Source organism: Ziziphus jujuba, chromosome 11 (genome assembly GCF_031755915.1).
Source record: "Ziziphus jujuba cultivar Dongzao chromosome 11, ASM3175591v1".
In the NCBI taxonomy this organism is placed as follows: Eukaryota; Viridiplantae; Streptophyta; class Magnoliopsida; order Rosales; family Rhamnaceae; genus Ziziphus; species Ziziphus jujuba.
The window spans coordinates 12,115,379-12,137,832 of NC_083389.1; the positions used below are offsets into that span (position 1 = coordinate 12,115,379).

Below are 22,454 nucleotides of genomic sequence, written 5' to 3' on the forward strand. Positions count from 1 at the left end.
AATGGGCGTCTTCTATTTCCTTTTTATTTTTCATTTAAGACCAAGGGAAGCCATTAGATGTTGGTTAACCCCTGTTCTTCAATGGCGTTTTCCAAGTCTAAACTTATGCCCCTAGCCCCTTTGGTTGCCTATCGGAAAAAAGAATGTTACAAGAGGAAAATGCAAGTGATTTTTTTTTTTTTTTTTTGCTAAATAGGAAAATGCAAGTGATTTATGTTACCATTTATCATATGTGATATGATTCCTGTAAAACTGAAAATCATAACATTCAAAACTCAACTAAACATTACAATTAGCTATTACTAAAATGAACTAGAACATTCTAATTATTCTTGTGCCCTTTGATTTCTTTGCCATTTGATATGTTTAGATGACCTTATAGAAAGTCCCGAAAATATTGAATGGAAATTGCAGGAGTCATCTACATGGACTATGAACTATACCCTTTGGTAGGTCTCCCAACATTAATTTGGACCATATATGTATATATGTTGATATTTGGACCATATAATTTAACCAAATCAAGATGTCCAGGTCTAAACCAAAACCAATTAAGTCATGCAAGGGTGATGTTTCTTTATGTACAATCCAAAAATAAATAAATAAATTAAAAGCCAAGCCAATCCCATCCCCTATGCTAGTATTTTTATAATATAAAGGTCTAAAACGCATATATTGGATGCTTTGAGTAATATATTCTATAAACAAGGTATAAAATCATAAAATTTACTCTTCAGCCGAAGTTGTTATATGATTGAAGAAAGACTTTTCAACCTTCAATTTTGTATATGATTGATAGAAGAGAAGACTTTTCCATCTAAGAGGTTAAAAAAATGGTTGTTTTTGTCAACTAAACTATAGTAATTTTGAATTCGTCACATATTTGAGGAATTATTTAAAACTTTGTAGTTTAAAAGGCAATAAAAAAATCTCTTTTTATATTTCACAGGTTTTAATTTGCCCCTTAAGTTACACGAAGTTGATCGTTTTACTTTTATATAGACGACTTGTAACAAAGAAAAAAAAAAAAAAAATATATATATATATAGACACACACACACATGCACACGCCTTTTTTCATTTGCCCATTATCGTAAAATAATCTTTAAACAAAGTATATATTGTCTATGCCAAGATTTAAAATATCCAATATTTCTTTGATATTTCAATTTTTTGAAGGGATCGAAATAAAATTTAAGTTCGACATAAAAATAGATAAAATTTTCATAATATCCATTGAAATTTTGGTAAAATTTTCATGGAAATTTCCATAAAATATCTACATCAAATCCTTAATGATTTGGTTAAAAAATCTACAATTTCTATGGAAATTTCTGATTGAAATTTCTAAAATATTTGATATTTTTTAAATTTTTTTAAAATAATTCATAAATATTATTGATATTTAGTAAAATTTTTTTATCAAATTAACTTCATTGATAATTTTTTTATCCTTTAATTTCTTTTTAGACATTTAGTGATATAAGCAAAATATAATGAATTGAATTGAATAATATTAGTAAGTTCTACTTATTTATTGAATATCGATAAAGTAAAAACATAAAGATTGTGGATTATATTTTTGAATTTTGGAAATCTTAATATTTGAAACTATAATGGAAGATGATGATGAAGAGGGCAATCAAATGTACCAATGGATTAGAGATGTTCATTTAGATAACCATGAAGGGAATCCTGATTTAAAGACTGCTTAACAAGCTGAAAAAGAGGGAATAAATGTTCAAAAAGTGATTGCTGAAGAAGTAAATTCTAGTAGTGATGAATCATTTCAAAGGCTTATGAGAGAGCCAACTAGAACTACTAGTGCTTCAGCTCCATCAAGTGGTATACATTCACAATTTGAGACTTTTAGTAGTTACTCTAGCTCCAATGGTGATGAAGATAACTTCAATAAATTATTTGAATTAGAAGTTAAAAAAGGAAGTGGCCAAAAGGAATCACCAAGTTAAGAAGTTGAATTAAGCCCATTTATTGGTGAACAATATTACACACATACAACAGAAGATGAAGATCATGGAAGTAGAGATGAAGGTTAAGGATTCAGTGCTATTGGAAAAGACTATATACGTAAAAAAAAAAAAAAAATCTATAATAGAAATATCACAATAAGAAAAAGATTCAATTTTTACGAATTTTGGATCTATAAGGATTGGAAGTCATTTTCATAATCCTTATTCAATGGATATGTATAGAATGTCATCAAGTAACAACTCATGGGTATCATCTCAAACTTAACCATCAGAGAGTAGTAGTTACACATATAATCAACCAATAATATAAGATCCATATGGTTGGCATATTAACATTTATATGCAAAATTACCAGGGAGATACATATTTTCATAACTATTTCTCACATTTCAAATCTCAATATCAAAATGAAGAAAAAATCGATGATTTTCAATCACCTAGAAATTCTATACGGAATTAAGATGACATTTATGAATTACAATGTAATTATAATAATCATTTTATATATTTTAGTTAATAAATAATTTTATCATATATGTATTTTTTAATATATTTTTATTAATAATAATTCATCTATGGTCATTAATGCTTATTATAAATTAATCCACTAAGAAGAATATAACATCCATTCAATATTTTAGCAAATTTTATAATCAATGGATTAAATAAGCTAATTTTAAATTTTCAATAAAATTTTTCACTTTTTAAAACAAATTTTCATAATTTTTTATAACTTTTTTTTATCGATATTCGATATTTTTTGATATTTGTATGGAAATTTTTGTATTTTAAGTTTTCGATATTTTCATCAATATCGATTTTTTGAACCTTGGTCTATCCAATGTCTTACACTAAAATATGGAGAGGTAAATTTTCCTTCTTCTTTTTTTGTTTTTTTGTTTTGTTTTGTGAAAGAGGTCAATTTAATGAATAAATAAATAAATATTAATTAAAACTAAGTCTAAATGATCAAAATAATTGAGACATATCCCGGTATAAGTCTAAGATACAACAATGGATATTATAATCCTTAAAATTTATATAATTAAAATATAAAAAAATTATTTTTTTAAAGGGCAAATTTTATTTAATTCCATTCAACTTTATTATAATTATATATATATTTTTTATTTTTGAAAAATTATCGTTAATTTCTTTTAAGTTTTTAATATTTATTTATTAATTTTAATAATTAAAAAATAAAATAAAAATTAAAAATTAATATTTTATGATTGAATAAAATTATAAAAATATTTCAACTTTTAATTGATTAAAATGGATAAATGAATATGTTATATACAAATTACAAAGAATAACAATTTAAAAAAAAATTAAATATTTAAATATAATTATTACAAAATTAAATAGATTCAAATGAATTTTTTTAATTTGGTGTTGAAAAATAACGAGTTTTAAGCAAAGTGGGACCAGCAACAGGCGGCAAAAACAAGGATAAAGATAGGGACCAACCAGCTTCCTCTGATTCAAAACCGTCTTAAAGCAGGTGCTGGAATTTTAACTCCACTTATACGTGTCATAAATCTACTGCACTAACAATTAGGGTCCCACTCATCAAAAGTGTCCATTATCTTAAAACCTACGGTCTTGGATTCATCATATCGTACGACCAAATCACACGGAGGATTTACCCTCAGGCCTTTTTGTCGTAGACCATCTGAATAGTCAATTGCAATTACAAAACGACAAAGCACATAGTCGACATTTAGAATTTTTGGGGAGCAGAAAACAGAAACTCTATGCGTGTGTGATAGAGAGAGAGAGAGAGAGATAGACAGACACACACACACACACACACACATAAGCAAAGGAACAGAGCTTGTGGAGCTTCTCGGAGCCTCTGGAAGTAATTTTGAGGTTTGTTTGTTATGGCATTAAACCCTAAATCCCATTTGTTGTTTTATCCTATGATTATGTTTAATCTGTAACACAAAAATTTCATGCATGAATTTCTAATTTGGTTTTGGGTATTTTATTTTTGTCGATTCTGGGAGTTAGACTTCGAATTATTAAGGGTTTTTGGGAATTATCGGCCATTTCAGATAAGGTGTTGTTATGATTTTCTTTCAATTTTTTTTGTTTTTTGGGGGGATTTTATGCTGGATTAACTATGTCAGTGAATGTGATACACTATGAAATTTTGAAAGAGGGAGGCATGTCGGGATCAATTAAATGATTTAGGGACGAAATCTGTATGTAATTTATTGTGGGTTTTGTTGTAATGTCAAATAGAAGTTGTCATATAACGTGGGATTCTCTAATGCTCTAAGTAATTCAGGTGTGCACGGGATCTACTAGGGTCGTTTAATCAGTCTTTGGCTCTGCTTAACATTTGGCAATTGTGGAATTTGAGAAGTTAGTTGTCTTACTATAATTGTTTGAGAAACAATTTATTCTCTATTTGATTACTTTGGTTTGTGGATCTCTGTGGTAACATATATTGTTTATTGTGTTTCACTATCTACATTTGTTTTATATTGGCGCACAAGTAGTTCTTTTGATATCTTAGGATGTACAAGGGCATATGTAAAGCAATGTATATTTCAGTTTTATCTCAGAATATGCGGTATGTGCCTGCTTGTGGTAATTTAGACATTAGGTCTAATAGCTTTGCTATGGTGCCTAAATCATTAAGGACCCTAGGCGGACACCAAGGTTTTCCTTCATAATTATTTCGTTTCCAAAGAAACTGGATTTTGATGCAAATCTAAATTATGGATTTTCTTTATTTGCAGGATCTGTGTTATCTCTATCACTGCACTAGGAATTTGGTTAGTGCTATATTTTTTGGGGCATAATATGAGCTTTACCGGCCCTTCTGTGGGTTCTGGTTAGTCTTTCCTTTATTTTTATAGTTATTGTCTGATAAAATCGCTGTTTTTATTTATTTTTTCGTTTGTTCTGTTGGGTGAGTTCTGATGTCTGACTGTTATGTTTCAGTTTTATTTATTAATTCCTGAATTTTCTGTGTGTGGAGCATAACTGTGTTGAAACAATGATTTTTCTGCATGTATTTAAATTCTGTTGGTTGTCATTATTTCTTATGTTTTCTAAATAAATTAGAATTTGGTGTAACTGTTCCAGGTGGAAGAACCGTTAGAAGGGCACTTGAGTTTGGAAGGACCTATGTGGTCAGACCCAAAGGTAGACACCAAGCCACTGTAGTTTGGCTACATGGCCTAGGTGATAATGGCTCAAGGTATAAGTTTATTTAATCGCTTATTTTATTGGTTTTATAGGTTCATACAGTACTAGTATAGTATTTGACTACCCTTGGATTCTGGGCACAGCTTTATTTTCTTCCTGATTTCTTATGCTTTGGTTCTTTTAAATGGTTTGGGCTGAAATGGATTGAGTTTTCACTGCTTCTTCTTTTCTTTGCTTGTTCTTATTCTTCATTCATTGTTGGTTAAATAAATTTGCTTTCTAGTGCATTTACTTTTTACTTCTTTACATATACTATGTCTGAAATCTGGGTGATTATTATGTAAGGGAGGTTCAATGAGATTGATATGTTCTCTATGAGGTTTTTAGAAATCATGATTTAGTGGATTCCGGCCACAAAAGCAGTTACTCAGAATAATTGAGTATACAGGAATTGAAATCTTAAACTTTCATTTAATCTATACATATTCTGATTGGCAGCTGGTCCCAACTCTTAGAGACCCTTCCTCTTCCAAATGTAAGGATATTTACATCTAAATTTTCTTACATTGCATTTTTTTTCTTTTTCTTTTTTTAATAAATAATTGCTTCCTATTAGAACAATTAGAAGTTTACTTAACTCATGACTGTTGCATTAAAAAATTTGGTTAAATTAATATGATGCAGATTAAATGGATATGCCCAACTGCTCCTACTCAACCACTATCTATTTTTGGTGGCTTTCCTTCAACTGCTTGTAAGTCAATTTTTGCTTATCTGGTTTATATAAAATTAACCTGCTATTTTTTTTTTTTTTTGGGGGTATAAATCACTATGTTATCCGTACTACTAGTTTTAATTGTACGGCAAAGTTAAATCAATAACTTAAATAAAGATCTCATCCTGAGACAGCCATGTCATAAGGAAAATTGTCTTTGATTTATGAGGTGAAACTTTGTAAGTAGGATGTTCATTTGATTGTTTTACTGTGGTTCTGCTGGTTCTACACTATAGTTGCTAATGGAGCATAATTCAGGGTTTGATGTGGGAGAACTGTCAGAAGATGCTCCAGATGATATAGAGGGTTTGGATGCTTCGGCAGCACATGTTGCAAATTTGCTGTCAACAGAGCCTGCTGATAGTATGTCTTCACTTTCAGGGTTTTCTATATGATTATGTGTGCTGAATGTTTATAATTGAAGCATATTCTAATACTCTCCTTGGTTAAAGAAAGATAATAGAAGAAACTGAGAACACTTTGAATCATGCAACTGCCTTTGTATTGCTTACCATTTGCATTATGACAGGTATTTTAGTTCCTTTCCATTTTTTATGAGGTCAATTGTATATGTGGACAAATTTTATGAGGCATTAACACTTCTGAACTTTCACAATTAACTAAGAGGTGGTTAAGAAAACCTCCAATGGATGTGGATTAATGTGATGTGTTTTACTTGTAAATTAGAATAACTAAATTATATTTAGTAGCAAGCAAAATTGATGTATAGCATAATTAGTCTAAACCAAGTTTGAGGTAAATAATGCCAGTTTATCCATCAAAAATAAGAAAAAGAAATTGATGCCGTAAAACATTTTTCTATCCATTTAGGTTGAAGACTGCATATTTTGGTGCCATAACATTCTTTGTTCTCATGGTCCTTAATTTTGAATTTAAAGAAGAATTGCCTAAGTTTGGAAATTTCTTTTGTCAACCTAAGTGAAGTTTTCTTGTTTGCAGTTAAACTTGGAGTAGGAGGCTTCAGTATGGGTGCAGCTACTGCTCTGTACTCTGCTACCTGCTTTACTGCAGGAAAATATGGGAACAATAATCCCTACCCAGCCAATCTGAGTGCAGTTGTAGGACTTAGTGGATGGCTTCCATGTGCAAAGTTTGACTTTTTATCTTTCCTCCTCCCTTGTCAACAGAACCCATTTATTTATTTCTGTAATTTTGCTGTCCATCGGTAATAAAATTTTGTTCTTTTCCAGGACCCTGAAAAACAGGTTAGAAGGGACAGATGAAGCCAGGAGGCGTGCTACATCGTTGCCTGTTTTGTTGTGCCATGGAAAAGGTATTCAATCATAAGTGTCTCTTGTTCGGAGCTACTATTGGTTTTATTGTGTTTGGCAAATTAGTACCATAGCTATTGGCTGGAAAATTTAGATTCAAAATTTTCTGTAGATGTCTATAGTGGTCTGCATATTTGAAATACTTTCCATATTATTTCCCATATCCTAAGTGTAACTTATTTTTGGTAATATGATCATTACTGTGACTTATGTAAGCTAAAAGTACCATCTAAACGGTAGCATTTAAAATTTTGTAGGTGATGATGTAGTTGTTTACAAATTTGGTGAGAAATCTTCACGGGCCTTGAGTTCAACTGGATTTCAAGATGTGACTTTCAAATCCTATAATGGGTATGTAAATAGAGAGATTCAGCCAATCCATTTTATTCAATCTTTTGATCGAAAAGGAATTTTAATACTTTGTTCTTCTTGTTTGCATTTGCAGTCTTGGCCACTATACAATTCCTGAAGAAATGGACGAGGTCTGTGGTTGGCTAACTTCAAAATTGGGGCTTGATGGGAGTTCATAATTTGCTTGATATTCAAATTTTAAGCAACCAGCAAGAAAAGCAAGAAAATAGGATGAAAGTACTTGGAAACGAAATTTGTAAGAAACAGGGGTGGATCACTACAAAAATGGCAGGGGGTGCAAAATAACATTTTAGATTGACATTGATCTACGTGTTACTTATATATTTGGTTGGTTGGTATTACCGAATTGGTGGGATCGTAAGTGCGTTCTTGATTTGGATCATAAAAATGTTTGAAATTCATTAATTTTTTTTATTTTTTCTTTCTTTCTTTTGGTATTTGGTTGAAATACATTACAATGGAGAGGAGGAAAATTAGGGGGATGAATGGGATAGGAATATTTCTTTTAAAGGAAAACAAAAATAAAATTTCAATTTCTCATGTTGTTTGGTCTGATAGAAAATGAACAAATGTGTGACATTTTCTTTATTTGGTAAGATAAAAATGGGAAAGGCAGAGGAATGATATATTTTGACTGAATTTAGTAAGAAAATAAAGAAGTAAAAGCAACCAAACAAATTTAACATGATTGTGTTTGGGGAGTTTGGTACTCCAGGAGTACCGTATTTTTATTTGTTTATTTATTTTGGTCAAGGACAGGGTTCTTTGTTGACTAAAGAAGTTCCGGTAACATATTTGAAGGGAAAAATATCACACCTAAACATAATCCAATGAAGAAGAAAATTGTAAAACGAAAAAAAAACACAAAAAAATACTTTGATCAAGTTTGAATTTATGATGCTTGACAAAAAAATACTTCGATCAAGTTTGAATTTATGATGCTTAGCTTTTCAAGCAGTATTGCAATTGATGCAAACACATGTAAAGAACGATAGAGTTCAAACTGAATTTTCACCCTCCCATGAAGTAAATATTTGTAGTACGAGTAGCCTGACCACTTTCTTTCTTTCTTTTTTTTTTTTTTTTTTGGGGGGGGGGGGGGGGGGGGGGGGGGGCGGGAAGGGAATAAACAGAGAAATGGACATTAATTTAAATTTTTTCCCCTTAAAAGAACCCTTTAACCTGTAGCCTAATTGAGTCCAATTATCCATCAATATACATCGGGGAAATTGCATACATTGGTAATGGTGATCACTGGTGACAAAAATAGAAATTTTCAAATAGTAAAAACAAAACGGCCTTGTACAGAACTCTCATTATAGATATCATCAATTACAACAAATAGCAATCTAGTTTCAGATTCCTCAATTCCAACAAATGAATGAAACAGTAGCTATAACATGAACGCCATATGTGACAAAAATAAAATATTAAAAAAAATTAAAGCAAATCGTAAGCAAGTTAAAAATACAAGTGGGCTTTAAATCTACAGATTGAAACATGTTCTTCCCTTTCAAGCAGCCAACATTGATACGACGGTTATACAGGGGTGACTTTCTTCTTCCCTCTTTCCTTGAAAGGAGTGATTTTATAAGTTTCACCTGTGAATCTCTTTAACAAAAGCCACTACACTCCCACTTCCAGATTTTGGTGACTGCCCAGCCAATGGTGATAGCAGGCGCTTCTCTTGATCATCTTCAACTTCCATTGATTCACGAGGAGTGGCGCCTGATAGAGACTCTATACATTCTTCTTCTGAACAAACCACCCATGAAACAACCAAATTAGTGTCCAAATGCTATGAGAAGACAGGTTACATGCACACTACATAAACGGAGAGAGCAAAAGAGAGAGGAGAGCACCAATTGGAAATGCCACAGAAAATACTTACCAGAACATTCATGGTATTCAGGCAGCTGTTTAACAGTAGACACTTGAAGGCTTTCAGGAAGCAGACAACTACAAAAAGAACCTGAGATTACAAAAGAAAAGGCAGACTTAGAAACAGAGCATGTGGCTTCAAATTGTCAATAGTATAAATATTTTCAGTGAAGAGGAAAGTTTGAAAGAGTATGTTATAAACAGAATTATGCTACAGAACCGAAGACATTTTAACCAAAAAAAAGTAGGGAGAGGCCATGAGAAAGGAATCAACACATCTTTTTCCATGCTTTGAATTTATTTATTTATTTTTTTGAAAAACACTCATAAGCAGTATCAAGGCTAAAATTTGGGCTATCAAAAGAATAATCTGTTTCTGCAGATGGATAACTTTTCCTAAACCTGACCAAAAATCAAGTTCCCAGACAAATAAACTAAATGAACTTGTTATAGTGGCAAAGAGTAACAACTGAACTAATTTTCATGTCAAACAAAAAATCAATTATTTATTTATTTATTTATTTTTCATGGGAAACAAATTACAGATTGTCAATTCATGTCCACAACATCTTCAAGTACATGAAACATATCATTATTTTTTTTTAATAGCATTTCAGTCCAATATAGAATATAGATTTAATACAGATGAAAATAAAAAGTGATAAATTAACTAATTTCAAAATTCTTAGTACCAAGCCGAGCAAGCCGATTTACCCAACCAGGGACCCGCTTTCCTGTCAGCCTTGATGCCATGTCATCTGTGAAATGGTTGCAATTCTTGGAAATGAGATGATATGTATCACCGTGATACTCTGAAGCCACATTCTCAATAAATGTACGGAATTCAGAAGGCGACATATTTATGTGGCCCAGGGAGATAGAACTTCGGTAAACAAAACCTGGGCAGCACCTTGGCTCCACTTCAAAAACTCCACTAGCAGGGAAGTCATGAGCTCCAAAGCCGTACTCCTTGCCATGAACTGTTCATATAAAAGTAGACACATGCTGTAATTCAACAGATTCCCTTAATCTTTTGCAAGGGAAACGAAAGAGAATTCTTGTTTAACTTGAAATCAATTCACCTGTCAGTTCTTCAAAACAGATGATTCTAGATTTGCATGAAGTAACAATATATATATTAAAAAAAAAAAAAAAAAAAAGAAGAAATTGTGAGATAACACAAAGATCTAACAAAAAGTTAGCTCTTCTCATCTTAACTGTACAAACCATGTGCATGTGGAACTCAAAAGAACCTGAACACTATCTCACATTCATCTCTCAACTAACCAAGTATAGAAAGGAACATCTAAAAGGCATTTTGTATTCTGTCTCACTTCGAACAATAGAAATCAAATGAATGCATAAATCCATCAAACAAATTATACACGTTGGAATCAATAATTGTTCAAACCTCAAATTTCAAGTAAAACAACCATTTCTTCTACAGTTAATTTACTTTAGCATGCAGCAGTAAAATCCAAGTAAAACTTTCCTTGGTTTCAAATAAATGCTTATTTAGCCATTTTTATTGTACCATTCTGATACATTATAGTTATTTATAGTGGACTTAGTGGACTAAATAACTCTACTTTTAACTAAATCAAGGCAACCTAAATAAGCAAGGCCATGCAAGCAAAGCGGGTTCTTAGAATCGTTGATAAATGAGAGACACAAATTGAATTTTCAATGCAAGATTGATGCTCCATTACTAAATTCCTAAATTACGACATTCTTGGTCCAAAATCTCTAAATCATAAAACTCCAAAGCATGTTCACAAAGGAAGCAAGGATTAAAACACAACTTAAATTCGACCAAAAGACACCACCCATCTTTAACAGTGTAAAAGAAGTTCCTGAACATGAATTAGAAAGTGAAATTATCATTTGCCAAGGTGCACGGTGACCAAAATCAAAGTTTAACGCTCCATCAAAATATTAATAATCCCAGAAAGCCCAAAATTGCCTCTTTAAGCCATTAAGCTTGAAATTAAGGAAACGTTAAAAGAAGAAAAATCATCATAATCAAGAATAGTCATTGAAACAAAAGAAGACAAAGCCCAATATCCATTTATTTTTTTTATGTTTTCCTCAAAAATCCATTTATAACGCCATGCAACAACAGAAGACAACAATAACAGCAACACCCAGATCATGAAAAAACATAAAACATCCAAAAACACTTACTAGAGAAAAAGCATAAATAACAGCAACACCCAGATCATGAAAAAACATAAAACATCCAAAAACACTTACTAGAGAAAAAGCATAAACACAAAAATAATAAATAAACGAAAAGAAAAATGAAATGATGGTATAAGAGGAATTAAAGACAAACCTTCAATACCCGAATGAAAGATTCCGAAACCGAACCAATACATGTAATTGTTGATAGGGGTGAGATCGTATATATTCAAGACCACCTCGGTTTCATGGGCCTTGGTGCCTTCATTATTTGCAGAATGTTCAGAGTTGGAGTTGGAGGTTTTGTCGGCCCCCATTTTTCAAGAATTAATTTTTTGGAATTCAAAAGAGAATCCCCCAAAGCCCCCAATAAATTTGTTTCCTTCTCAGTCCATCGGAGGGAGAGATTCTGAGCCATAGAGATCCATCTCCGGGCAGAGAGGAAAAAAGAAAAAAAGAAAAAGCTTTGGGACTTTTGAGGAATAAAAATAAATTAAAGAGAATAGAAAGGAAGTGGCAAATATGGTTTGTTGTGACCAGGTGGCTGGCCCTGAATCTTACTGTTTTGCATAATTAAAATTAATAAAATTTTACATTTTTTTTATAAATTTTATTATTTGTTTCAAAAGAAAATCATTATGTTACTTTTAAATATTTTCAATTATTATTTTTTATTTGGAAACATTTCTTATTTGAGAAAGCAATTATTAATCTCATATGAGCAATTATATACAATCTACAGTTTGTTGAACAAATGACATAATAGATCAATCAATTGAAAATTAAATAGACGGACTACCCGGATCAAGTAGAAACAAATAAACAATTGACGCATACATTGACGTCCAAGTTTTGATAAAAATCATCTTGACTAATATAGAACTGTTGTCATATAAATTCTCTTATTATTCATCTCATTGAATTACTATATCATAGGTTTTAAATTATATTAAATTATATAACCTATTATTTTACACAAAAAAACAGAACATGTTTTTGTGAAACGTAAATTAAATATTGTGGAAATATTAGCTATATTATTAAAGAACCGAAACGGTTAAAATGAACCAATTCTTTTTTTTTTTTTTCTTTTGATAAATTAAAAAAAAAAGGAAAAAAAGAAAAAGAAAAAAGAGAGTATCCATGTTAGGGACCAAGACAAGACACGCGAGGACCGATTTACGAAATTCGGAAGCACTTTCAATTTCAATTTTATTTTCGATGAAGAATACTCTCATTCATACTCTTCGTACCGACACCCAAATATTACAACTCCTTAACGACATGTGGAGTTTATACAGCAAATGAGAAACGCTTTCACAACCAAATTTTTAATTTTATTTATTTATTTATTTTTTGACAAGTCAAACAGCCTAACAGAGCCGATTTGGAAAATAAAAATGTACCATCCAAGAGACATATCATTGTTTATCATTACCTCCTCTATTCATATAACTTTAATACAATCTTTTTTCTTCCAGACCACACATTTGACTGAGATTCACTCCATAAATGTGTTTTAAATACCAAAAGATATTCATACCCATATACCGAAAGAAGGATAACCAAAAAGAAAAAAAGAAAAAAGTGAACATCTTCCAGAAAAGCAGTAACAGATTCTTCACTTTCTATATATCTGCAAAAATGATTTCAGAAGAGTTCCTGCTCTAAGATATTATATATTACATCCAAATTCCAATATGATATAGCGCACAAAACCTAGTTATATGCAAAGTCCGATGGATCAGAGCTATAACCATCTTATTACATAGCAACATCTGGGTCCAATCTTCTCTGGATAGCAGCAGCAGCCTACAATAGTAAAAGTGGTGATTTGGATCAATTACAAGCCATACTAGCATTCATTCAAAGTTGCAACACCATAACAGCTTTGAGCATTAAATCTCACCTCAAAGTTCCCAAGCTTGTACTGGTAGGCCATCTCCTCCCTGAGTTGAGCTTGCTCTTTCATTGCTTGTGCCTGGGAAACAAATGGATAAGGAGAGTGAGAAACAATCGCTCGGTATGGACTAAGGGATTATGAAAACTGAAATTCCTATTAGAATTTAGAACCATGCAGCAGAATCTTACCAGTCCACTTTGCATAGAACGCTTCAAAGCTTCCACCTCCGACTCTTTTTGCTTTTCACGTGCTTGTAATAGTTCTTGCCTGGCAAAAATGAAGAAAATCATTTAGTAAAATAGTGAGTAATAGCTTTGTACCATGGGGCCAACAGAGGCAATCTTCAGAAAATAAATTCAGAACCAATTCCCCAATTCCACTAGCTACATTAAATGCTTAACCAGGATGTATGAACAAGAATTATAGGCCAAGCATGCCCCTTTGTGTGGTAAAGTGCAGGCTCATGCAATTAAATATAAACATAAGGCAACGAAAAGAGGGCATATACATCTCTAACCAACATTAGGTTAATAAGAACCAAGCCTTTCAAGAGATCTGAAGTGTATGTCTAGTATAAACTCTCTTTCGGTTAAAATTAAAAAAGATTACTTCATTTTAGCATTCCTTTATTTGTAAAGATCAAAGAAAGGTCAAAGAAAGGTATATTGGAAGATAACCACAATGAAACCTTAACCTTGTTTCTATCAAAGGATTCAGAAACCGTCCAATATTCAAAGCTCTGAGAACCAAACATTTTAAAGCAAGATACTGAAAACAAGCAATACTTTTGACTCTTAATATCGGAATTCCTCCCCCCGCCCCCCCCCCCCCCCCCCCCTAAATAGGGCAATAAAAGCCTTAAATAAAATACATTTAGCAGAAGAACAAAATGTATAATCAAATTAGAGCAGAAAAGCAACTTTATGATATTGATCCAGACTTTGGTAGATGAAAAATAATAAACAGGTGATGTATTAATTCCTTAATGTGCAGTATAGAGCAAATCAAGCAGTCGATTTTGATAAACTTAATGTTTGATGAACTTTTAAGACTATTAATCAGAACATTAGACAGGCTATACAGCAGCATTCAAAGAAAGAAATGCCTACCTGCGCTGTTCTTCATCATTGAACACAGTACGTTCTTTCTCCATGACCTTTTTGAAACCTCTTTTCATTTCTTTTTCCATTTTAAGCTGGTAATAAGCATCAAGGTTATAATACCTGTTACAAAAAAATATGATATGATTACTTACCAAACTGTATTTTGCAATGCTAATTCAAATTCATATCTACGCAAACATTCTACAGCTATTCAATCAGAATAAGCACAGAAACACATACACCTAAGCAGTCAAGGGTCCTAGAAATTACATTCCATGATCAAAAAGGAAATCCCACCTATTCCAAACGTTGCTACTTTGTAATTATAACTTCCACTGTGCATTCAATCCTCTAGAGAACAAAGAAATATATGATAACATTGGAAATGGCAATAGGGGCAAATATGACAAGGAGCTCCATGAAAAGCAAACGCTGGCCCTGTATTCTTATGTAGATTTGAACTACAAGGCCTGACATAGCCTATATATACACACATAAATATATAAATATCTAAATATATATATATATATATAATTATATATATTATATAAGCATAACTTATCTATGAATCTACATAAAATAACTAACAGACGACTGCTTTTTGGAACAGAACACAACAACCCCCTAAAGCAGAAGTTGAAAAGAGGAGGAGAAAGCTATATAACTAACAGAATAGGACATTACTTTTTGGAAGGAAAGGTCGCCGTGTTATGGTCCTCCATGAATCTGCACAAAATATTATCAGAAGAAATTAAGATAGATTTTTCACAAAATTTATCACTCAAATTACAGTATTAAGCAATTAAAACATATTTACCTATTTCTTTAATTATGAAAAGAATGTATACAATTTAGGAATTTATAAACTTACTCTTTAAACATTTGTTTCTCTTCCCAATTAGGCAGGCTTTCCAGATTCACCTACAAGTAAAGATCCAGAAAAGTATCATTAGAGTAAAATTCTCAACAAGATAAGTGCAATTTCTAAACCAATTGGCATAAAAGAAATGCTATTTTCATTATTATGAAATATCTTTAACATAGTTTATAACTTAGTAACAACCCATTTCAGTAACAGGATCCTACAATCAACAAATTCAACAAATATGCAATTAGAAAGTTAGTTCCATATATGAAATAAGTCCATCATTTTATATGTGAAAGACCACTTATTTCATCTTATAAATTACCAATAAAAGTATATAATCGAGTATAAAGTGCAATCTATGCCTTTTAGTGGATAGTGAAATACAGAGAAGTTAATTACCTGTTTCACTTCTGCCAACCATGCAGTGAACTCAGGCCGTTTGGTCCTATACAAGTACCAATAATCAGGCAATGAGGAAAAAGACAATCATTCAGGCAACAGTAAACAAAACTTAATTTGCTTACTGTTTAGTAATGTGATATTGTTTTTAGTTTCTAGCTTTTTTTTTTTTTACTGGAAAAAAAAAAGAAAAAAAAAGAAAGAAAAGAAATTGCATTTCATAATAAGAATCATAACCAAGTTCATTTTCTGTTTTTACAATTATTTCTAGAAGCTGCATGATCTGGAAAACCATTTAAGGGCCAGCTCTTTTTATTCTTACTTGCAAGAATCATTGTCTCCCTTGTGTCTTATATCACCTGCTCTTCCTTTCTTTCCAATTTTCAGCATAAAGATTCAAAATGAGATAGTAAATACATAACATTGCTTTAGATAATATGTTATAGCTCATTTGCTTCAGGTTCTTTCAATTCCTCATTATAAGAACCTTGATATTCACATCTCACTTAATTTCATTTCTGCACTAGATTTTTTTTAGTTCAAAGCAATAATAAACCAAAAGAAGTGAGTTACAAATAGTTTAATTTTCCTACAGTTTCTCATCAACCAAACAGAAAATGAGAAAAGAAAAATTAAAAAAAATAATAATAATAAAAATAACCTTACCACATATCAGTCTCTCTGATAATCCCGTACTTCCCCCAAGAATTTGTGACGGCTCCTGTCTTTCCTCTTTCTTTTTTCTCCTTTTTCTTCTTCTTCTTCTTTTTCCTCTCTTCCTCTCTCTCTCTTCTCCTCCTCTTCTTTTCCTTCTCCTTTTTCCTCCTCTTCCTCTCTCTTTCTTCCTCTTTCTCTCTCCTCCTCCTCCTCTCTCTCCTCTTCTTCCTCCTCCTCCTCTCGGTCTCGCTATCCTCTGACTCCGAACTCCCAGACTCCGACTCTGAATCTGAACCACTGCGTTCCGAATCCGAGCTTTCCGACTCGGAACCTGAACTCGAATCATCCTCATCGTCGTCGCTGCTGTATCGTCTTCTCGACAACTTCCTCTTTCTTCTCTCGCCTCTCCCGCGGCTTATCTCTTCCTTGTCGTCGGAATCGGAACTATACCGAGCTTTCCTTCTGGATTTGCCGCTCCGTTTCCTATCTTCATCGATAACCGAGCCCGAGCTTTCGCGAACTTTCCCGGATTTCCTTTCGTTTTCCTCCTCTTTCTCGGAATCTTCGTATCCTGGTTTCTCTGGTGCCGTATCGTTCCGATCTCTGGCCATTTTGCCTGTACAGTCGCCGAGAACGGGGCTCGAAATAATGGCAATGAAATACTGGAGGCCATTTTAAAGTTTCTCCTCAAGTGGACTTGGGCTTCATCATTCAGCCTGACCCGAAAACTAAAATCCGAACCAAATCCGAGGCTGCAGGGCTAGTCAATCCAACCAATACTAGCCCATTGTCGTAGGAGTTGTTCTGTATACACATAGAATAAACTGTACGCACCCCTTAATAATTGTTAAGTTACCAAAAGCCATAGACCTATAGCATAAAATTGCTTTTCATTATTAAAACAATTTAGGTGTTTCTAACTCAAAGCTAGCTCAAAAATCACTGGTGATTGTTTTAAACCCTTCGAGCATCTTTCTTAGCATTTTAGAAATTATTCAACTTCTTTTTATATCGATAAACCGTATAGTTTATTTCTATATTCTATGTGATATATTCAAACTCATGTACGTCTCTCAGCAATGTCTTATAAATACACAATTAGGACATTCTTTGATTTTGTGGAGGCAAAAGATCATTCCATCGATTGAATTTCAGTAGCTTAAAAAAAAAAAATTCCCAAGTGGATCTCAATATTGTGGGATGCTATGAATATGAGTTTTTTTTTTTTTTTTTCTTTTTTTCCCTCACAGAAATTCATCTCATCTCCAATATTTGAATTTTGTGGATGTTTCATGATCAAAGAATAGGAAACCAAGAAAAATCTGTCATGGCATACCAGTTTGAGTTCTATCTTGAGCTTAGGATCTTTGCTGTTTCCTCATCTGCATCTATTTTATCAGTTTTCATGCTCTGTAAAAGACAATCCACTTCTTTCCCTACTTTGATGTATGCCTTGATCAAGGCATGGTACATCTCCCTATCAACTGGAATCACAGTCTTCAGTGAGCTTACAAACGCTTCTACGTCCTCAATGTTTTCATTATCCCCAAGCCAACTCAACACACTCGAAACAACTGTAGGTTTAGGTCTCCATCCTTTATTTTCTCCCCGGACAGATAAAGCTTTCTTCATGCACTCAACAGTCTTCTCCATGTTCTGCTTATCTAAATACCCTGCTGCTATAATGGCCCAACTATTTGGACTTGGAGTCTTCCCTTTCCTGATAATTTCTTCAAGGAATGCTTCTGCTTTTTCAATCAATCCCTTCAGAGAATACCCAATAAGGAGGACATTTGGTACACGAAAATCATAAAATTGACAAGATGACTCCCACTCCTTAAGCAGTTCTTCAGTTTCTTCAAGCTTCCCGAGCTTCACGAGAGAACCCAGCATTGTTATATAATCCCTGTTAATCAGCTTCTTGCACATGGTCTTTTGAAGTGCCCACAACCTCATCATCTCATCTTTGTCTCCAGCACTTGCATAAAGTGAAATAAGATGGTTGTAGCCAAGTGCATCTTTGTCTAACTTCTGCTCACATTTCTTTAGGTATATCAATGATTTTTCACGAGCACCTGCTTTTATGTAGAAATTGGCCACCATGGCATAAGTTGTCCAGTCCATGGAGATAAAGGATTGGCTCTCCATTTCATCCAGGATTTTCTCCATGCTATTTAGATCAGATCTTAATCCATAAGAGTTTATGCAAATTCTGTAGCTAAAATTATCAGGGGAGACACCATTCTTTTTCATCTCTAACAGCACATCGGGAATCTTTTCAAGCAGGCCAGTATGCGTATAAAGGCACATGATGTCATTATAGCTTAGAGAAGAAGAAGCAAAGCCCAGCTCTATCATCTTCTGCATAAGTGAAAGGGACTTATCAATGAGGCCTTCTCTTACATAACAGTTTAATAGAGCACCATATGTTTTCTCATTTTTTTCTTGGTCGCTAAGATTTTCAAAGTAACTCTCTGCAGCATCAAGACCATGAACCCTACCAATGAGATCTAGCTGCACAGCACGATCAGCTGGTGAAAGTACATAGAGCTCCTTGCTCCTCATCCTTTCAGAAACCTTCACAAAATCATGTGAAGAAATAAAGTAAGTAATATGGAAACTTCTACGATTAATTTTTTTATTTTTTATTTTTTTATTTTTAACGGGAAGTACCAATGGAACAAACTTTTAAAGTCTTAAGAGACAAAATGGAGCAGAGACTACAAAGTCATAGCATGAAAATATTCTCCAATACTTCTGGTGTTGAACACAGAATAAGTCTGTCTGGCTGCACATGTGTATCATTAGTGTGGGAATAATCAGTCTCAAACCCAGGACAAGATGCAAAAAGCATTGAACAGCTACATTTGGAGGTTAGTGCCTTCGTGAATATCTAAACTGACACTGAGAGGAACTTCAAGCAATTCTAAAAGACATTTTGTAGTAAATTTTGCAAGTAAGGTGCCCTTCGATTCTCTTATTGATTATCAATTATCCATGCAATAAAATTTTTTATGATGGATTAAGTAGGCATCTGATGGAAAAGGGAAATATCACAAGCAATAGAGAAGACCATACTAAGAAATTAAAACAAATAATAAAATGATTAGTAAGGTCCGAAAGGAAACAAGCACCGAGGGAAGAAACACATCTTGCTACCATGCACACAGCAAGAATATTGCAAGTTTTCAATTAACTATTCCTCCAACACAACAAAAAGCAGTTTATACATCATATGTCAACATTAAGCCATTTACTCAGTCTTGTCTATTCATCTCCTATACTGTAAAAGTGAATAAAGACACTTCCATACTGTCCAACCCTTAATCTTACGACAGGGACATTTAATGCCAGAATTAGTATGACCTGTATCAATTTCTCAGACTTCTGTAAGCTCAATGCTAGAAATTCACAATCACAAATGGGAAATTCTTAATCAGGTACTATTGAAAGGAAAATTTATGCAAAGAAAACATTTCATGATATTGCTTAAGAAGATGGGATATAACAATCGTCCCACAAAAAAGATAAAACAAAATAAATTGATGTAGCAAACTAGTGATGCAAGAAGGCAAAAATTGAAGAACTAGGAAAATTCTCGCACTTGCAACCTGAGGAACAAAAACTTTAAAATATATATATATATATATATATATATATATATATATATATATATCTTAAAGTCAGCTGCTCCCTTTCAACAAACTTAAACTACATGGTAGAACAAAACCCGCCATTCTTTCCGTAACATTACACTCCCCCACACTATTATCAGCAACAAAGCAAAGGGCCAAATTTCTTTTCCTTTAGCCAATACTTAACAACCAGATGATCAGGAAAAATGCACCAACCAAAAAATTCACTCAAATGACAAAATGCAACACAAACACATCATACCCAAAACTTAATACAGGAGTTGTTTTAAGTATTTTGTGCTCTTTCTTTTTTCCCATTGAATTCAGAACCCTAGAAACCAATAAAAAAAAAAAAAAAAAAAAGAATGTATAGACCTCAAGGGCATGCTTATATCGCCTACGGCGACGGAGGTCGCGTATGATGTGGCTGAGCTCGATATACTTAGCTTTCATACCTTGTTGAACCCACTGATCAAGAACTGGGACTACACTTAGGGAAGGGTCTCCCAAAGGGCTGATTCTTGAGTAGAGGTTTTTTCTAGTGGAAGCCTGAGTTCCTGAGGTGTATGATCTCAGTAGGAAGGCGTTTTCTGTGAGGTTTCGATTCCTCTTCAAGATTGTGAAGATTGCCGAAGCCATGGCCTTCGAAATTTGTTTCTGCTCTGCTCTGGGGTAGTTTGCTGTGTAAACACTTAAAAGAAAGACAATAGCAGCGGGTGGCTCAACCCAATTTACTGAATAAAAATATATACAAATTAAAGAAATAAAATAAAATAAAAAATAAAAAGAAGATGAAGTAATTTTGGATGTTAATATATATATATATATATATATTTATTTATTTTAACATTACAAATTATTTTAAATCTCTGCATTTTCAACAGGAAAGCTATCCTCTTCGTTAATTTTGAATATTAATCTTGGTGTGATTTTTTTTGATATATTTTTTTTGGGGTACTGTTTAAGTTACATTTACACCTAAGGATGAAGTAAGTGGTACAAACTACAAAGACGGTTGCCTATCACCTTGTCACTTCGAGGTTATGAGTTTAATCTTTGGTAAAGTCCTATTTAATGCCTTAAGGAAATTTTAAAGTAGATGATTCTCACGGAAAGGTCCTTTTTAATTACTAAAAATGAAAATAAACGAAGAGAACATTTTCAAACCTGTGTATAAATTAATAATAATAAAAAAGCTGAAGTATAATATTTTTTAAAAAATTATATAAATGAAATTTAACTTATAAATTGTGTAGCTTTTGTTTATATGTTAACTAATTAGAAGTGAAAAAAAAATTGTCAGCTAAAATCGAAATGTCCAAATATATTGAAGGCAGTTTCTATTTATATGTTTAGTTTGCAACGTATTTATATAAAAATTTCAAGTTACAATTTTATTATTACTCTTATTATTTATTATTATTTTTACTGGAAGTGAAGAATTTGAAGCCAATCCTTACGTGAGTATATGTGGACACAGTAACTTTTAGGGACAAATTAAAGTAAAACTTATGAGAGAGAAATTAAAGTAAAATCAATTGTAAACTATTTCTTTTGTTATCAATGGCCGGAATATTTTTCTTTTTTTTTTTGGGACAAAACGAAAGCTAGAGTGTTATTAATGAAGCAGAAATAATAAAGCAAAATAAATTAAAAAATAAAATAAAATCCTAAATCATATTTTTTAAATTTTTAATAATTTAAATTTAATATTGCGTATCATTTATAAATATTTAAAATAATTAATTATATTAAAAATATTTTAAGAATTATTTACATTTGCAGGGTTGCTTTAGTTGAAATAAAACTATCAAGAGAATAAAAACCATATTAAACTAAACCAAACTAAATCAGATCATTTTGGATAATTTGGTTTGTTTAATGCCCATCCCTAAGTGCATAAGGTTGCCTTGTGTATTAATTAATATGAAAAAAGGGCATTATTAGGTATTCACTATACATTAATTAATTAATTAATTAATTAAACTGACGAAATTGTTAGAGATTGTTTATTCGGTCGGTTTTCCCACATCATCTGTAACTCAACCAATAATATTATATTATTTCGTCAAACATGTATAATATATTTGAAAAAAAAACACATAATATATTAATTTTGAAATTTAATATAATTAAATTCAAAATGGGTAAGTCATTTATCAATAATCCCTCATCTCACATTTGGAGTTTCATGAAATTATTATCAATAGTACTGGATGCCTCATATCAAAT

At 32.2% G+C, this 22,454-nt stretch overlaps 4 protein-coding genes across 9 annotated transcripts; 1 reads left to right on the forward strand and 3 right to left on the reverse strand.

Annotated features, from left to right (window-relative positions):
• Positions 1-3,703: 3,703 nt before the first annotated feature.
• On the forward strand, positions 3,704-8,009 carry LOC107403710 (uncharacterized). Of its 2 annotated transcripts, none has more exons than XM_016010625.4 (10): positions 3,704-3,866; positions 4,745-4,839; positions 5,094-5,208; positions 5,655-5,691; positions 5,841-5,910; positions 6,190-6,294; positions 6,892-7,042; positions 7,143-7,225; positions 7,481-7,574; positions 7,669-8,009. In XM_016010625.4, exons 2-10 carry the CDS (start codon positions 4,809-4,811, stop codon positions 7,751-7,753), a joined length of 771 nt encoding a protein of 256 aa, XP_015866111.1. In that variant the 5' UTR covers positions 3,704-3,866; positions 4,745-4,808; the 3' UTR covers positions 7,754-8,009. The 2 variants fall into 2 exon arrangements, with proteins under 2 accessions (XP_015866111.1, XP_060668968.1); XM_060812985.1 differs by lacking the exon at positions 3,704-3,866 and adding an exon at positions 3,935-4,056.
• An 867-nt stretch (positions 8,010-8,876) lies between these two features.
• LOC107403712 (deSI-like protein At4g17486) lies at positions 8,877-12,176 on the reverse strand. The gene is made up of 4 exons (XM_016010628.4): positions 11,812-12,176; positions 10,169-10,456; positions 9,487-9,567; positions 8,877-9,350 (listed from the first exon to the last, which is right to left on the reverse strand). Exons 1-4 carry the CDS (start codon positions 11,972-11,974, stop codon positions 9,193-9,195), a joined length of 690 nt encoding a protein of 229 aa, XP_015866114.2. The 5' UTR covers positions 11,975-12,176; the 3' UTR covers positions 8,877-9,192.
• Positions 12,177-13,253: 1,077 nt separating this feature from the next.
• LOC107403711 (uncharacterized) lies at positions 13,254-17,214 on the reverse strand. Its single transcript, XM_016010627.4, has 8 exons — positions 16,597-17,214; positions 15,931-15,976; positions 15,535-15,584; positions 15,348-15,389; positions 14,670-14,783; positions 13,749-13,827; positions 13,567-13,638; positions 13,254-13,469 (listed from the first exon to the last, which is right to left on the reverse strand). Exons 1-8 carry the CDS (start codon positions 17,196-17,198, stop codon positions 13,422-13,424), a joined length of 1,053 nt encoding a protein of 350 aa, XP_015866113.2. The 5' UTR covers positions 17,199-17,214; the 3' UTR covers positions 13,254-13,421.
• Positions 17,215-17,255: 41 nt separating this feature from the next.
• LOC107403700 (pentatricopeptide repeat-containing protein At4g21705, mitochondrial) lies at positions 17,256-20,957 on the reverse strand. Of its 5 annotated transcripts, none has more exons than XM_060812653.1 (3): positions 20,598-20,957; positions 17,924-19,164; positions 17,256-17,391 (listed from the first exon to the last, which is right to left on the reverse strand). In XM_060812653.1, exons 1-2 carry the CDS (start codon positions 20,859-20,861, stop codon positions 17,935-17,937), a joined length of 1,494 nt encoding a protein of 497 aa, XP_060668636.1. In that variant the 5' UTR covers positions 20,862-20,957; the 3' UTR covers positions 17,256-17,391; positions 17,924-17,934. The 5 variants fall into 5 exon arrangements, with proteins under 5 accessions (XP_060668636.1, XP_060668634.1, XP_060668635.1 ...); XM_060812651.1 differs by having other exon boundaries at positions 17,274-17,411; XM_060812652.1 differs by lacking the exon at positions 17,256-17,391 and adding an exon at positions 17,436-17,457.
• Between the last annotated feature and the right edge of the window lie 1,497 nt (positions 20,958-22,454).